Source organism: Haliotis rufescens, unplaced genomic scaffold (genome assembly GCF_023055435.1).
Source record: "Haliotis rufescens isolate VD_foot unplaced genomic scaffold, xgHalRufe1.0.p SCAF_6, whole genome shotgun sequence".
Lineage (NCBI taxonomy): Eukaryota > Metazoa > Mollusca > Gastropoda > Lepetellida > Haliotidae > Haliotis > Haliotis rufescens.
The window spans coordinates 9762737-9778980 of record NW_025964334.1 but is presented as its reverse complement, the minus strand read 5'-3'; the positions used below and the strand labels follow the sequence as shown (position 1 = coordinate 9778980).

The 16244-nt window shown below is 43.2% G+C and overlaps 1 protein-coding gene across 1 annotated transcript; it reads right to left on the bottom strand.

Annotated features, from left to right (window-relative positions):
- Positions 1-5799: 5799 nt before the first annotated feature.
- Positions 5800-15792, bottom strand: LOC124151658 (tetraspanin-8-like). Its single transcript, XM_046524238.2, has 7 exons — positions 15565-15792; positions 12942-13148; positions 11788-11862; positions 10386-10451; positions 9926-9955; positions 8276-8347; positions 5800-7751 (listed from the first exon to the last, which is right to left on the bottom strand). The coding sequence occupies exons 1-7, from the start codon at positions 15628-15630 to the stop codon at positions 7707-7709; spliced, it is 561 nt and encodes a 186-aa protein (XP_046380194.2). The 5' UTR covers positions 15631-15792; the 3' UTR covers positions 5800-7706.
- Between the last annotated feature and the right edge of the window lie 452 nt (positions 15793-16244).

Sequence of the window (16244 nt, the reverse complement as noted above, 5' to 3'; positions counted from 1 at the left end):
CAAAGTTTTGTAAGAACATATTTAACGGTTTTTGAGTTACGCTCCGGAATCGAACACCATCCTTATAGAACCTTATCCAACTTGTTGCCATGGAAACGTAAAAAAAATATAAAATTCCTAAATAGCAAAAGGTACCACTTCAGTATGAGACTGATAGATTTGCCAAGTTTCGATCAAATACACTGAATGGTTTTCGAAAAAGGAAAATGATTACGGACGGACAGACAGACGGACGGACGGACGGACAGACAGACAGACTTGCTGATCGCTATATCCCCCCCGCATTATATGCCGGGGGGATAAAAAGTGACCCAAGTGCACAATCTCTTTTTTCTCATTGCAACAAAGATGCACTTAGTTCACCGGACACACGAAACACTTGGTACACCACACCCAGATAGCATTCAGACGTTGGCCCAACGTCTGCAATGGTTGTCAGTGTCGCGGTCGGATTTCATGTCGGTGCATGTCATCGTTGCTGCATGTCATCGTATCTCAGTTGCGTATATCGATGCTCATGATAACAAACAAACAAATGTAAATAATTGAGTCTGGAACACATAATCCAGTGATAGTTATTGTTTGTTGTTTCACACCGCACTCAGCAATATTCCAGCTATATGACGGCGGTCTATAAATAATCGAGTCTGGACAAGACAATCCAGTGATTGACTTCATGAGCATCGATCCACGCAATTTGTTGATTGGTTGGTTTGTTGTTTAACCCCGCACTCAGCAATATTCCAGGGGTAGAATGAATCGATGCTCATGATGTCAATCAAGATCCGGGATAGAATAGGTCTTCAGCAACCCATGCTTGCCGTAAAAGGCGACTATGCTTGTCGTAAGGGTGATAGGGTGGTCAGGCTCGCTGACTTGGTTGATGCATGTCATCGATTCCAATTGCGTGGATCGATGCTCATGATATCAATCACTGGATTGTCTGGTCCAGATTCGATTATTTTACAGACCGCCGTCACATATCTGGAATATTGCTGAGTGCGACGTTAAACAACAATCTAACAATGGCACGCTATCAACCAAGTCACCGAGTCTGACCACCTGATTCATAAAATCGCCCCTAACGACCAGCATAGGATACCAATATCTCGGCATGCCCACGTGGTTCTTGGTCAGTGAAACGCAGTTTGTCATCGTGTGTAACTACATTGACATGAGCAAGTCTCTTGCTATGCGGATGTATACAGTTTGCCCATGTACCGCGATGGACTGAAATGTAACAATCAACCCGTCAAAATATTTCCCTGAAATTTTAAAAAAGGAATTATTTCCTGTGTAATTTTATCAGAAGCTGCAACAGTTCAGTGAGTGGGTTGGGTTGGTTTCCAGTTATATCGCGGCGTGACAGCTTAATGTTGGAGGATAGCCCGAAGTGATGCAGGTCTCAGACGTTTACCACTTCGGTGAAACACACGAGCACGGGTATGGTGCTGACAAACCTAGAAACATCATCGGGGCGAACCGGAATTCGAACCCACAATCATAGGTTTCTGGCGTGCCCAAGGGAGGCAACTCTACACAGCGAATCGCGGCGCCTTAGACGACTGGGCCACCCGTGCCCCCTGCAACAGTTCAGCTTCGTATTGAAACAAAATACATTGGCCAGTATATACGCGCCACTCATTAGGTTTAAATTGCATGGTATCCTCGGGCATTTGGATTTACACAATTTCCAAATCCGGGAAATCCGAGAAATATGGTTTGACGTTGATAAGATTGTATGTGCGTATGTGCTTCTAATACTATGGAATAATGTTGGTTTAAAAGTGCTAGCCCACTGAGATACCACGACGCAGTTTAACATGGACACCTTATGCGGTATACCGAATATATCGTCTTAACGCCAAGCGCAAGGCAGGGTAGCAACAAGTTGATTTTGCATGACGCGGGCAGGGGATCGTATCACCAACCTTCCGCTCCCCGGAGGCGGCCTAGTAATTAAGAGTTCCAGATTTTTTATTTATACTGAACAACAGAAGTTCCTGTGACATTGAATAAGATTAAATGCAAAGTTATGTTGTTTACCAAATCTGAAATGATTTCGGTTTGCAACAGATAATAGACTCCTGTAAGGGTTTAAATGGTTTAATTTGCCATACTGACTTCAGAAAATGCGTGATTTCATAAAAAAAAACCATGAACATGCCAAAATGTCAGTTTACAAATCAATAGCGTGTGTGTCCACCTCTGGTTGCGATTCAAGCAACACATCTTCGTCTCATGGAATGGACCAGGCGTCGCACAAAGTCCTGTGGGATATCTGTCCATATCTGCTGGAGCATGTTTCGAAGTTCCTGGAATGTCTGTGGAACACGTGGTTGACGTCGAAGGCGCCGATCCATCTCGTCCCCTCTCGATTGGTGAGAGATCAGGGGAGCGAGCCGGCCAGGGGATGACATTCACGTTGTTTTGTTGAAGAGAATCCTGGACAAGTCGAGCAATATGAAGCCGGGCGTTGTCATGTTGAAAGGTAATGCCTGGGCCATGACGACGCAAAAACGGTAGAACAACAGGGCCGATGATCTCGTCGCGGTAGTGCTGTCCATTCAGATTTCCCTCTACCACTATCAAACGGCTCCTCTATCTTTATGTAGTCCTACCCCATACCATAACGCTGCCTCCCCCGAACCGATCTTCTTTCATGACACAATGTTTGACGTAACGTTCACCTCGACGTCGGTACACTCGAATCCGTCCATCGCGGTGACTGAGGTGAAAACGAGACTCGTCAATGAATAGAACTTGTCCCCACTGCAATGCCGTCCAGCGTAGACGCTGTCTGCACCACTGCAGACGTGCTTGACGGTGGTTTCCTGTCAAAATGGGACGTCTGACGGGTCTTCTGGCGACAATCCCTGCACATCTGAGGCGACGACGTACGGTTTGTGAAGATATTCGTCGAATGCCATGGATGCTTCTTGCAGTCACTGTTGCTGGCTGGAATCGATTTCGTAGGTGTTTTGTTCGAATCCAGTTGTCATGTCTTGTCTTTGCCTGCAACTGCATTCGTCTGTTGCCAACGTTGCCATAAACACCAAACGGTGTTTCTGTGGACGTTAAATTGTCTTGCAACATCACGTTGGCTCGATCCTGCTTCAAGCATACCAATGGCTCGCAGACGCTCATTTTCGGACAGGCGTGGCATGATTGGTGTCATGAGCATCGATCCGCCCAATTGGGACACAATAACATGCATCAACCGAGTCAGCGAGCCTGACCACCCGATTCTCTTAGTCGCTTCTTACGACAAGCATAGACGCCTTTTATGACTAGCATGGGTTGCTAAAGACTTATTCTACCCCGGATCTTCACGGGTCGCCTTGTGTAAGTAACTTTGTTCGAAATATGCCTCCGTTCACCCTGCAGCGAATGGGTACCAGTTAGGATGAGACAGCAATGTGAACGCAATGCCTAACCCCTAAAACGCAGCTTGGGCTGTATGCTCCCCAGGAAGCTGAGAATGTAAGTTGCGTACACACTGATCCATTGAGTAATAATTGCGTTGCCCTATGCCAAGTGTGAAGCTGCTTCCTTAACCCACAGTTAATCGGCATGTCAGCTGTTCCACCCATAAACTAAAATATCCAGTTTCCACAAGGAAGTCTAGCCATGATAAAAAACGTTATGACTATGACATGTACCCCGTGTTTACAGATAAGTCCATGCATATACATTTAAATCAAATTGATACTGAAAGTCAAAAGATAATATATCATTACAAATCGCATTAAACTATCAGGGAAATTTGACCGGAGCCTAGTTTCCCTGTGAAGTATAATGTGACCATCCTCTGTTTTAATAATAATTATTATTATCATAATTATAATGAGAGGGTGTGGTTTGACAAACGTGGAGGCTCTTCATGATAGAATTGTACTGTGTACTTTTGCACACATTTATTTGTCTACAACTACTACTTCTACGACGATTACTACAACTACTGCTAATTCTATAATAATGATGAAAAAAAATTAATAATAATAATAAAAAGCCACAAATACTTTTGCTGTGCCTGTCCTTTCGTATTCTTCTGGTGTTGTTGATTGGACGAAACAAGAAATTCAGGGTATTGACACCCTCACACGAAGAATCATGTCAGACAATAGATCCCACCACCCTCGCTCTTCCCTCAATCGCTTATATTTACAGGGGGCACGGGTGGCCCAGTCGTCTAAGGCGCCGCGATTCGCTGTGCAGAGTTGCGTCCCTTGGGCACGCCAGAAATCTATGATTGTGGGTTCGAATCCCGGTTCGCCCCAATTATGTTTCTAGGTTCGTCAGCACCATATCCGTGCCCGTGAGTTTCACCGAAGTGGTAAACGTCTGTGACCTGCATCACTTCGGGCTTTCCTCCCACATTAAGCTGACACGCCGCGATATAACTGGAATACTGTTAAAAGCGGCGTTAAACCAAACTCACTCACTCACTCACTTATATTTACAAATTATGATGGGAGGGCGTGGTTTGATTAATGCGGAGGCTCTTCATGATAGAATTGTTTTGTGCACTTTTGCACACATTTATTTGTCTGATGATCCTCTTGTGAAGCATGTCAAGACTCATAATGAAAACAAGGCATTCCACAGTTTTCTAAAACGAGCCAAGGATGAGGTACATAATCTCAATGTCAGTGTTAATTTTGTTGATGGTTCTTTACTGCTGGACGGTACAGAAATGAGTGTCAACCAAGCGAAGTGCCATATCAAATCAGCCCAGACTCTAGAGGTTGTCTGAACGACCACTGCATCGAGTTTATGTGCAGTGTGTTGAGAACATCAGTAATCCTGCTGTTCTTCACTTGGATGAAATCGTCTGTCCTGAAAAGTGAAACAGAAGGCTTTCTGTTTGCTGTTCAAGCCCAGCCACTTCCGTGAGTGCGTGTTTTTGCATTAAAATGTGAATATGAAATGTAGATTATGTAATGAATTTAATGGGACTGTCTAACACATTGTCAGTGGATGCCCAGCTTTGGCACAGACACAGTATCTTAAGCGACATGATAGGTGGGCTCGATCATTTTATTACCGTCTTCGCTATGCTTGTGGTTTTGACAAATAGGTCCTTCCATGGTACGACCCGGAGGGCGTCATGGTAAATGATGAATCCAAAATCCTTTGGAATATGCCCGTATACAGCCTCGGACATATCCAGGCCAACAAACCTGATCTTTTCCTTTTTGATAAATCCAATGAAATCATTTATTTATATCATTGAATTTTCAGTCCCTTTCGACAGAAATGTGATTGACAAGATTAAGGAAAAACATGGCAAATATGCAGACCTCGCTTTCGAGATGTCACGCTTGCATCCCAAACACCAAGTTGTCCGACTCCCCATTGCTCTCGATGCTTTAGGTTTGGTACCTCCAAATCTGTTGACTGACATCGGGAGAGTACCCGGGTTTGCTACCAGGAATACAGCCCTTCTGACAATCTGGGTAATGGTGAAGGCTGCAGTGTCTGTGAGTCTTCACATTCTTTTGGGTGGGTTTGACTAGGCAGTGCTTCCTGGGAGAAGTCCCATTCGCCGTCTGGGCTGCGTGTAGACGGGCCCTGAGCTGATGATGAGCCTAACCAGCCTGACTGCCAGGATGAACCAAACCCTCTATAAAGGATTTATATGTTTTAATCTGCAAATGATAACGACAACACCAACAAACAAGTTTCTGTGTGATGGATGGCAAAAATGATACCCAAGTCGCCAAAACATTTTTGAAAGTAATGATTAGATGGATTACTGACATTATGTGTCTTTTAAACATAAAAATAAGTCACATACATTTGAAACGAAACTACTTTATTATGCTTGATGTATGATACATGATAGAAAATAACGTTAGTTCTGTACACTGTGCCTGACCACCCGATCCATTAAGCCGCCTTTTAAGGTGAAGTGACGTGAAATGGGGTTTAAGCGTAACGTTCTATAGAGCGGTGTGTGTGTGTGTGTGTGTGTGTGTGTGTGTGGGTGTGTGGCTCGCGCGCGCGCGCGTGTGTGTGGCTGTCTGTACTTGTCCGGACTAATATCGGCTGTATAGTGCTAGCCCACTGAAATACCCCGCTGCAGTTTAACATGGATACCCCACTCAGCACACTGCTCCGAACCGACCAGTCCTTGTTTTAGACCCTCAATTTTGAGGGTCAAGAAGAGTAACAAGTACCATCTGTTAATTCATTCAGTATGACGCGGCCGGGGATCGAACCACCGACCTTTTGCTCTCCAGGCACACGCCTATCTACTAGAGCACGGAAGCAGTCCCGCCTCTCGGGAAAAGCAAAGGCTGTTGGGGACTATATTCCTCCTCGGAAACCACGGGTGAGAGAAGAAAGTACAGTAAAGTACGGTTATAACGAACTCCAAGGGACTACTAATTTTAGTTCGTTATAACCGTAGTTCGTTATAAGCATATATACAGCATAACTACAGCAAATAGTCGGGACCAAAAAAGTAAGTTCGTTATATCCGTCAGTTCGTTATAAGCGTGTTCGTTATAACCGTAGTTTACTGTACATGTAAATGCAGGTGATAGTTTCTGATACAACAAGCGTTCGCTCGTCACGCCGAAGACCCGGGTTCGATTCCCGACATGGGTACAATGTGTGAAGCCCATTTCTGGTGTCCCCCGTCGTGATTTTGCTGGAATATTGCTAAAAGCGGCGTAAAACCATATTCACTCACTCACTCTGACACAACAATGGCTCAGTGCGTTACCAATCTGGAAAACCCGTATAGGGGTTCACCATAGAGATCGTTCACGCCCTCGCAAATATATTTACAGTTTGAACAACGGCGTATACAAAAATACAAATGAAATGTTTCTACTTCCCTATTATTCGAGATAACATACAACCCCGTCAGTTGATCAAACGAACTCAATACACAAACTGAATATCTTCTTGAGATTAAAGTGACAAGGAGTGATAAGAGCCCCGTTTGTCCCGCTGGATCTTCAAAATTGCGGACATTGAAAAAGCTTTAGAAATTGCCATTAGATATGTTCATATGGATGAGTACTATGCATTATTAATTTCAATTGAAAATAATGAGTCTCAATTATCACCCGAAACAAATTGGCGTAAAAGGTGTGATAAAAATCATGTGAACTGGTCATTGAAAATCATGAGTGTTTTGGACAAAACTACACTTTAAATGTATATGTAAGTACAGCTGTGTCTGCAGGGCTGATTTTAAAGGCTTCCGTGATTTGTTCTTTTGATATTTGAAGATATGCAAGTCTTTAACCAATTTTTTCAAAATATTTTTTTTTTCTAAGGCGATATTATCGATAAAGATATATATATCCACTTTCAAGGAACATGAGGACATAAATGACAGCTCATCACCGCCGGATGTAAGCCATCGTGAATATATAACGTACTGGGTGTAAAAGGCAAAATAGTTGTGAATATTATAGAATTGGTCAATGAAAACCAGTATAATGGTAAGCATGTCCCCCTCTGCCGGTGGCACCAACAATTAACACAATTAACACAATTTGCTTAAAAAAGTAAGTGTTTGTTTGTTGCCTGGCGCCGGACAGAAACATCGTGAATCAAGAGCAGTCGTGAAATTGTCTAACTCTTATATGATGTATTGTATAATGGGCCATGGCCCCTTTACTGAAATAAAGCTCTCTCTCCAGTCGTGAATACACACATCGTCTTGTCCCTCTGGTGGTGCGTCGTCACTTGGTGCAGTGGAATGATAGTGAGAACACCAGTCCAAGAATCTGTTGGGAAGAGAGAGGTGTAAGTTGTGTTCATGTTTGTACATACTGAGACTACAATAAAAATATACATTGTTGTTAGTGTGTTGTTTAAAACCGTACTCCGTATTATTCCCGAGCGGTGATGTAGCCTCGTGGTTAAAGCGTTCGCTCGTCACGCCGAAATCCCGGGTTCGATTCCCCACATGGGCACAATGTGTGAATAGGCGACTGACGGGATCGGGTGTCAGGTTCACTGACTTGGTTGATGCATATCATCGTATCCCAAACGCGTATATAGATGCTCATGGTGTCAATCACAGGACTTTCTGGTCCAGATTGGATTATTTTTTTATTTTTAGAAAGACGCACCTGTTACATAAATGAGCTTCCGCCCAGGGTAGCAGAAAGCCCATGACATAGAGCACAACTTATCAGTACATCTTACTAGATTGGATTATTTACAGACCGCCGTCATATGGCTGGAATATTGCTGAGAGCAGCTAACAAACAAACATAAGATGTATGTTAACATCGTTTGAACTTACCATGACTTGGGCAAAACCGATGGAAAGGCCAGCCACTATAGTAGGGTATCTCATGATGGTGGCTGTACAGGCCTGTTAAAGTTTAAACAATCACACATAAAATACAAACATTTTTGGTTATTCACATACTATAATGTACCATGTAATAGACTCCCAGCTTCTACTATCAATCATCTCTCCTACAGTTCTTGGTTGGTTGTTTTTTTGTTTAACGCCGCACTCAGCAATATAACAGCTATATGGCGGCGGTCTGTAAATAATCGAGTCTGGACCAGACAATCCAGTGATTAATATCATGAGCATCGATCCACGCAATTGGGATAGATGACATGCATCAACCAAGTCAGCGAGCCTGACCACCCGATCCCGTTAGTCGCCTTTTACGACAAGCAAAGTCACCTTTTACGGCAAGCATGGGTTGCTGAAGACCTATTCTACCCCGGAATCCGCCAGCGATGAGATAATAATTAATTTCACATTGTAACATCTTCAAGGGCTGAGATTACGGAAACAAACATTTTTTTTCATGTTGGTTGGTTGGTTTGTTGTTTAACGCCGCACTCGGCAATATGCCAGCTATATGACGGCGGTCTGTAAATAATCGAATCTGGACAAGACAATCCAGTGATTGATATCATGAGCATCGATCCATTCAATTGGGAGCGATGACATGCATCAACCAAGTCAGCGAGCCTGACCACCCGATCCCGTCAGTAGCCTTTTACGGCAAGAATGGGTTGCTGAAGACCTATTCTACCCCGGAATCTTCACGGGTCTTTTTTTTTTCTTTCTTTTTTTCATGTAAATGCTGGAAAAATATCATTTTGCCTCGGGATTTACAAAAATACAGCTGTTCGCCTCCTTCTTTCAGACTTCGTTAAAACGAAAATGTGTTTTTGAAATAGCTGTATGTTTTGCATCTTCCCTAGGTAAGAGAGTTAATTGACTTAAAAAGTCCAGTTTCCACAGGACTTTTATAATCAGTTAACTCCATTGCCTCGGGAAGATCTATGTGACCCAATAATCACGCCACCTACATAATGAAATGGCCAGCCCCTGACGTCAATTGGTGATGAAATTATATGATTGGTTCACTGAAACAGGTGTTCGCGAAACATCGCGTTTTAGGTAAAGACAGTTTACTAATAGATAAATATGTCTCAATGTAAGTGTCCTTTCACTTAATCAACAATTCAGGGTAAAGACATGCGAAGATTCCGGGGCAGAATAGGTCTTCAGCTACCTGAAAGAAGGCGACTATGCTTGTCGTAAGAGGCGACTAACGGGATCAGGTGGTCAGGCTCGCTGACTTGGTTGATGCATGTCATCGATCCCAATGGCGCGGGCTGATGCTCATGTTGTCAATCACTGAATTGTCTGGTCCAGACCCGATTATTTACAGACGGCCGTCATATAGCTGGAATATTGCTGAGTGCGGCGATACACAACAAACAAACAAATATTACAGGCGATAGTCACTTGCATGATAATCTACTAAAAAAACTTCGCTACAACTGTAATAAAGAAGTTGATCATCCCTATTGATAGAATTATGTTATCCTGGTGAACATGTCACAAACAGAAGGAATGATGAATCTAAAATAATTTTAAAATAAGTTGAAAGAGATAAGTAAAAATTCGCCAACTTACCGTCACGTCGTCCTCGGTCGCATTGGGGCACTACAATAACATATGTAATGCAGTAAACATCATGTTATTTTGACATGCGTATATTGCTTGGAAAAGACATGTTGGATTACTCTTGAATTGTTTTCAGCTTACCCATGCACGGGGGTTCACCAAAGGGGTAAACGTCTGAGACCTGCAAGATTCGGGCTTTTCTCCCACGTCAAGCTGACACGCCGTGATATTACTGAAATACTGTTCAAAGCGGCGTAAAACCCAACTCACTCACTTCCTCGATATTGATACAACCGTTGGAATTGATTAGCGTCTGTTATATATTATCATTCACAACATATAGTCAATGTTATATCAAGTCCGGACGATTATGATAATAGCCGATTATGATAATGGCCGTTTATGATAATGATGAAACAAAGCTCTAAAACGTTGTGTAAGTATATATTTGTATGATGGTTACAAATACCTTTTTCCGCAGGACCGTCAAAATTGAACTGTTTGTTTTCAGCGTCTCTTTAACCTTACTTTCAATCTGTACAAGCACAAGAAGACATTACGTTATTCTCAATGTACTCAGTGGTTGCCATATTGGTAGGAACATGCTTTGGTTTGGTTTGTTGTTAAACGCCGCACTCAGCAATATTCCAGCTATATGACGGCCGTCTGTAAATAATCGAGTCTGGACCAGACAATCCAGTGATTGACAACATGAGCATCGATCCACGCAATTGGGACCGATGACATGCATCAACCAAGTCACCGAGCCTGACCACCCGATCCCGTTAGTCGCCTTTTACGACAAGCATAGTCGCCTTTTACGGCAAGCATTGGTTGCTGAAGACCTATTCTACCCCGGATCTTCACGGGCCTGCTATGTTGCGATGTTTGTAAACGTGCCAAACACAGCAGTGAGAAAAACGTCAAAACAGTGTTTATTGACATCAGTGTTATCATCATATTAAACACTATTTCATTAGTACTGAAGATTTAGTTTGGCGACGTTTACATCGCTTTTTTTGTTGTTGTTGTTGTTTAACGCCGCACTAAGCAATATTCCAGCTATATGACGGCGGTCTGTAAATAATCGAGTCTGGACAAGAAAATCCAGTGATCAATATCATAAGCATCGATCCACGCAATTGTTTCTTTGTTGTTTAACGCCGCACTCAACAATATTCCAGCTATATGACGGCGGTTTGTAAACAATCGGGTCTGGACCAGACGATCCAGTGATTGATATAATGAGCATCGATCTACACAATTGGGATACAATGACATGCATCAACCAAGCCAGCAAGCTTACCAGCCGACCCATTATGTCACTATAGCTAGGGACAAATTCTCTCCCGAAATCCTACTGGATTGTTACCGACATCACTACAAAATAGCATTCCCTTTATCCGACTCTGTTGCCCTGAAATAATCTCGTTCGTTAGACCGCCAAATACGACCAATCCCCACATGGGTACAATGTTTGAAGACTATTTCTGGTGTCCACCGCCGTGATATTGCTAGAATATTGCTAAAAGCGGCGTAAAACTATACTCACTTATGCCTTTTCGTCATGATGTTAAACTGTAATGTACCCTTAAAGATCCGGGGTAGAATAGGTCTTCAGAAACCCATGCTTGCCGTAAAAGGCGACTATGCTTGTCGTAAGAGGCGACTAACGGGATCGGGTGGTCAGGCTCACTGCCTTGGTTAATGCATGTCATCGTATCCCAAATCCGTGGATCGATGCTCATGATGTCCATCGCTGGATTGTCTGGACCAGACTCGATTATTTACAGACGGCCGTCATATGGCTGGAATATTGCTGAGTGCGGCGTTAAACAAGAAACAATCAAATAAACTGTAATATTACTTACTTTGTCTTTTTTGATGATTATCACAACTCCAGTTCCCAGTAGGCCGGCGAAGATGATAAACAAGCTTATAGAGTACTGAAACATAAATACTCAGGTTACCCAAACACCACCACTGTGAAGTCAACACATATGCACATGTCATTTGTTGTTGTTTTTGTTTGTTTGTTTGTGTGTTGTTTAACGCCGCAATCAGCAATATTTCAGCCACATGTCATTACTAGAATTATATACGCCATAGGTTTCTCGGCAGCATGAAGCCAACTTCTGTCCTTGCCGTATGTTGTTACTTGTTTGTTTTGTTTGTTTATTGTTTAACGCCGCACTCAGCAACATTCCTCCTATATGACGTCTGACTGTAAATGATCGATTTTGGACCAGACAATCCAGTGATTGACATCATGAGCATCGACCGCCGTCATATATAGCTGGAATAATGCTGAGTGCGGCGTTAAACAACCATTTGCTTAGATCGATGCGCATGATGTCAATCACTGGATTGTCTGGCCCAGACTCGATTATTTACACAGCCCGCAGCCATTTGGCTAAAATATTGCTGAGTGCGGCGTTGAACCACAAACAAAAGAAACAAAAACTCTCTTTACCTGCATCGCACTAAAATGTCAAATGAGGTCGAATATACCTGCTCATGTTCCGGAGAACCGCTAACATTGAATGTCATGTCACAATGTAATTTTACATCCACACCTCGTGTTATAGTGTAGCTGTTTGTTCCTTAACGCCGCAAACCGTGAAGTTTCCGGGGTAGAATAGGTCTTCAGCAACCCCTGCTTGCCGTAAAAAGCGACTATGCTTGTCGTAAAAGGCGACTAACGGGATCGGGTGGTCAGGCTCGCTGACTTGGTTGATGCATGTCATCGATCCCAATTACGTGGATCGATGCTCATGATGTCAATCACTGGATTGTCTGGTCCAGACTCGATTATTTACAGACCGCCGTCATATAGCTGGAATATTGCTGAGTGCGACGTTAAACAACAAACAAACGAAACCAAACTTAACGCCGCACTCAGCAAACCTTAGCTATATTACGACCGGTGCTACTATTTTCGAATCTGAAACAATCCTTCATATATGAAATTGTGCAGATACATTTGTCTAAACGAAGCCCTTATCAAACATCGACCTTTACTCACCCCAAGGAGACGACACGGGTTTTCCTTGATGGTTCCATGACATCCGATAATTCCGACGATGACGATGGCACAACCCCCAGCGATAAGCGTGCCACCTACAATCTTCAGCACTTCGTCAACTTCGTCATCTTTAATTTCAGTATATCCCTCCTCTGGGATTGAGACGAGGATCCATATCCCAAAACCCACGATTGCCATCCCATGAAGCTGAAAATGCAAGGATTTGTTTTGTTTTGTGTGTTTGTTGTTTAACGCCGCACTCAGCAATATTCCAGCTATATGACGGCGGTCTGTAAAGTAATCGTGTTTGGATCACAGACAATCCAGTGATAGACATCATGAGCATCGATCCTCAAGTTCCAACATATGGCAAGGACAGAACCAAATATTGCAAGGGACCGACCATTTGATATTTGAACAAAATATTTTGTTTTAAAATGTCTGCCATAAAATTCTAAATTAAAATTTCCAGTCCCACCCACCACGGATTTTCAATTATCCATTCACATAACTTTTCACCGCTATTTTGCTTTTGTTTGCACCAGTCGTGAAGATCCGGGATGGTATAGGTCTTCATCAACCCATGCTTGCCGTAAAAGGCGACTATGCTTGTCGTAAGAGGCGACAAACGTGATCGGGTGGTCAGGCTCGCTGACTTGGTTGATGCAGGTCATCGATCCCAATTGCGTGGATCGATGCTCATGATGTCAATCACTGGAGTGTCTGGTCCAAACTCGATTATTTACAGACCGCCGTCATATAGCTGGAATACTGCTGAGTGCGGCGTTAAACAACAAACAAACAAACATGTTATGTATAGGTAGTTCTATGGATACCAGATGAGTACACTCATGGGTGTTTGTTGCTAAACATACACGGGCATTCGTTGTTATTTATGAAAGTTGTGTTTAAGTGTTGCATTATTGTTAGTTCATGAAAGTTGTGTTTAAGTGTTGCATTATTGTTAGTTCATTTGAAATGATAAAGTTTGCAACCAGAGCAATTGAATCTGACACAGGGAAGAATTAAGTCAGGAAATATGAATTCTTTAAGAATATTCATAGTTTCTGACGCAAATACTTCCGTGTGACTGTTCGAAATTATTTTGATTTATGAGCTCAATCAATTGTCGGTTATAAATGTAGACTTGTAAAAATAATTTATTGTTTCTCAAGAACCGTCTGCCCTGAAACTGTCCTTTATTTAACTTTATGTACTCGCCAAGCCATTTATAGAGTGTAATATTGGTACAGGAACCAAGTCCTAGTGACCTGGCCAAGTCCTAGTGACCTGGTCAAGTCCTAGTCACCTGGTCAAGTCCTAGTCACCCTGGTAAAGTCCTAGTCACCTGGTCAAGTCCTAGTCACCCTGGTCAAGTCCTAGTCACCCTGGTCAAGTCCTAGTCACCCTGGTCAAGTCCTAGTCACCCTTGTCAAGTCCTAGTCACCCTTGTCAAGTCCTAGTCACCCTGGTCAAGTCCTAGTCACCTGGTCAAGTCCTAGTCACCCTGGTCAAGTCCCAGTCACCCTGGTCAAGTCCTAGTCACCCTGGTCAAGTCCTAGTCACCCTTGTCAAGTCCTAGTCACCCTTGTCAAGTCCTAGTCACCCTGGTTAAGTCCTAGTCACCTGGTCAAGTACTAGTCACCTGGTCAAGTCCTAGTCACCCTGGTCAAGTCGTAGTCACCCTTGTCAAGTCCTAGTCACCCTGGTCAAGTCGTAGTCACCCTGGTCAAGTCGTAGTCATCCTGGTCAAGTCCTAGTCACCCTGGTCAAGTCCTAGTCGCCCTGGTCAAGTCCTAGTCACCCTGGTCAAGTCCTAGTCTCCCTGGTCAAGTCCTAGTCGCCCTGGTCAAGTCCTAGTCACCTGGTCAAGTCCTAGTCACCCTTATCAAGTCCTAGTCACCCTTGTCAAGTCGTAGTCACCCTTGTCAAGTCGTAGTCACCCTGGTTAAGTCCTAGTCACCTGGTCAAGTCCTAGTCACCCTTATCAAGTCCTAGTCACCTGGTCAAGTCCTAGTCACCCTGGTCAAGTCGTAGTCACCCTGGTCAAGTCCTAGTCACCCTGGTCAAGTCGTAGTCACCCTGGTCAAGTCGTAGTCATCCTGGTCAAGTCCTAGTCACCCTGGTCAAGTCCTAGTCGCCCTGGTCAAGTCCTAGTCACCCTGGTCAAGTCCTAGTCACCCTTGTCAAGTCCTAGTCACCCTGGTCAAGTCCTAGTCACCCTTGTCAAGTCCTAGTCACCCTGGTCAAGTCCTAGTCACCCTTGTCAAGTCGTAGTCACCCTGGTCAAGCCGTAGTCACCATAGTCAAGTCGAAGTGTTCATGTTCAAGCCAAAACAGGTTAACTTTCACAGATTTCACAAAGCATTAAGATATAACCATTAAATCTTCGCTCCCTACCCAGTATTTTAACTGGTCTAACCTATACTTTCTTAAAATGATCCTTAATCTGCCCATTGGTAACTTCCTATATTTCTGTGTGACCCCCATCCCCCATCCCCCACCCCCCACCACCACTTCCACCGCATCATGTGGGATGGCCTGCTGGGTATGTCAACCAGAGGTAGCGTATTTAATTTGTGTGACGAGAGTGTATAATCAGTGTTACTAAAACCTTACTCACCCACAACAAAAAGTTGAACGCAAGCAGCAAATACTTCACCCGAGTGTGACATAATCCTGTTCTCATGGTTCCAAGTACAGTGACAGTGTAGGCAACCAAAATGGCACTTCCAGAATGTCACTCTTGTTCACAGCATTGACAGAACTTCAAGATAAACCCAACACACTGATTTGAGATACGCAAAGTATTCTATGCGCTGACACACAAAACGAAAGTACGATAGCGCCAAACAGGAAAGTCCTACTTCAATTATTTCCGGGTTTTAATTTTGCGAAATGGATCAGAAGACAATCAAGGAGATTCCCCAAGATGAAAATCGTTACACAGATCAAATTAATGGCTTGACCATTTTCAAAAATAGGTATTGAGATTTATGATCAGGCAGTCGTTCTTATTATTTATCTAGCAAAACAAAACATTTCGTAATCAAAAACTACATTTGTATTCAGGTCATGTGTTGGTTTCGCTATTGAAATATCATGTTGTATTTGTATCTGACTTCCTCATCACTTCGACCGCTGCATTGATTACTGTTAATGTCTTTCCTTGTTATTCGATATGTATTATCATTTACTTCTCATTATTTTGAAAATGCTGATTCTCTAGTCATTGAAATTGATGCTGATTACGTATAAATCAAATGTTCACGTGTAGGCGTGACTGAATTCGGTTTTAAGTTG

Excerpts from the sequence above, each read along its gene's own strand:
- LOC124151658 (XM_046524238.2), bottom strand. The coding sequence starts at position 15,630 with ATGAGAACAGGATTATGTCACACTCGGGTGAAGTATTTGCTGCTTGCG. Across the intron at positions 13,149-15,564 it reads CGTTCAACTTTTTGTTGTGG|CTTCATGGGATGGCAATCGT; the intron begins GTGAGTAAGGTT and ends TTGCATTTTCAG. Across the intron at positions 9,956-10,385 it reads TGACGGTCCTGCGGAAAAAG|TGCCCCAATGCGACCGAGGA; the intron begins GTATTTGTAACC and ends ATGTTATTGTAG.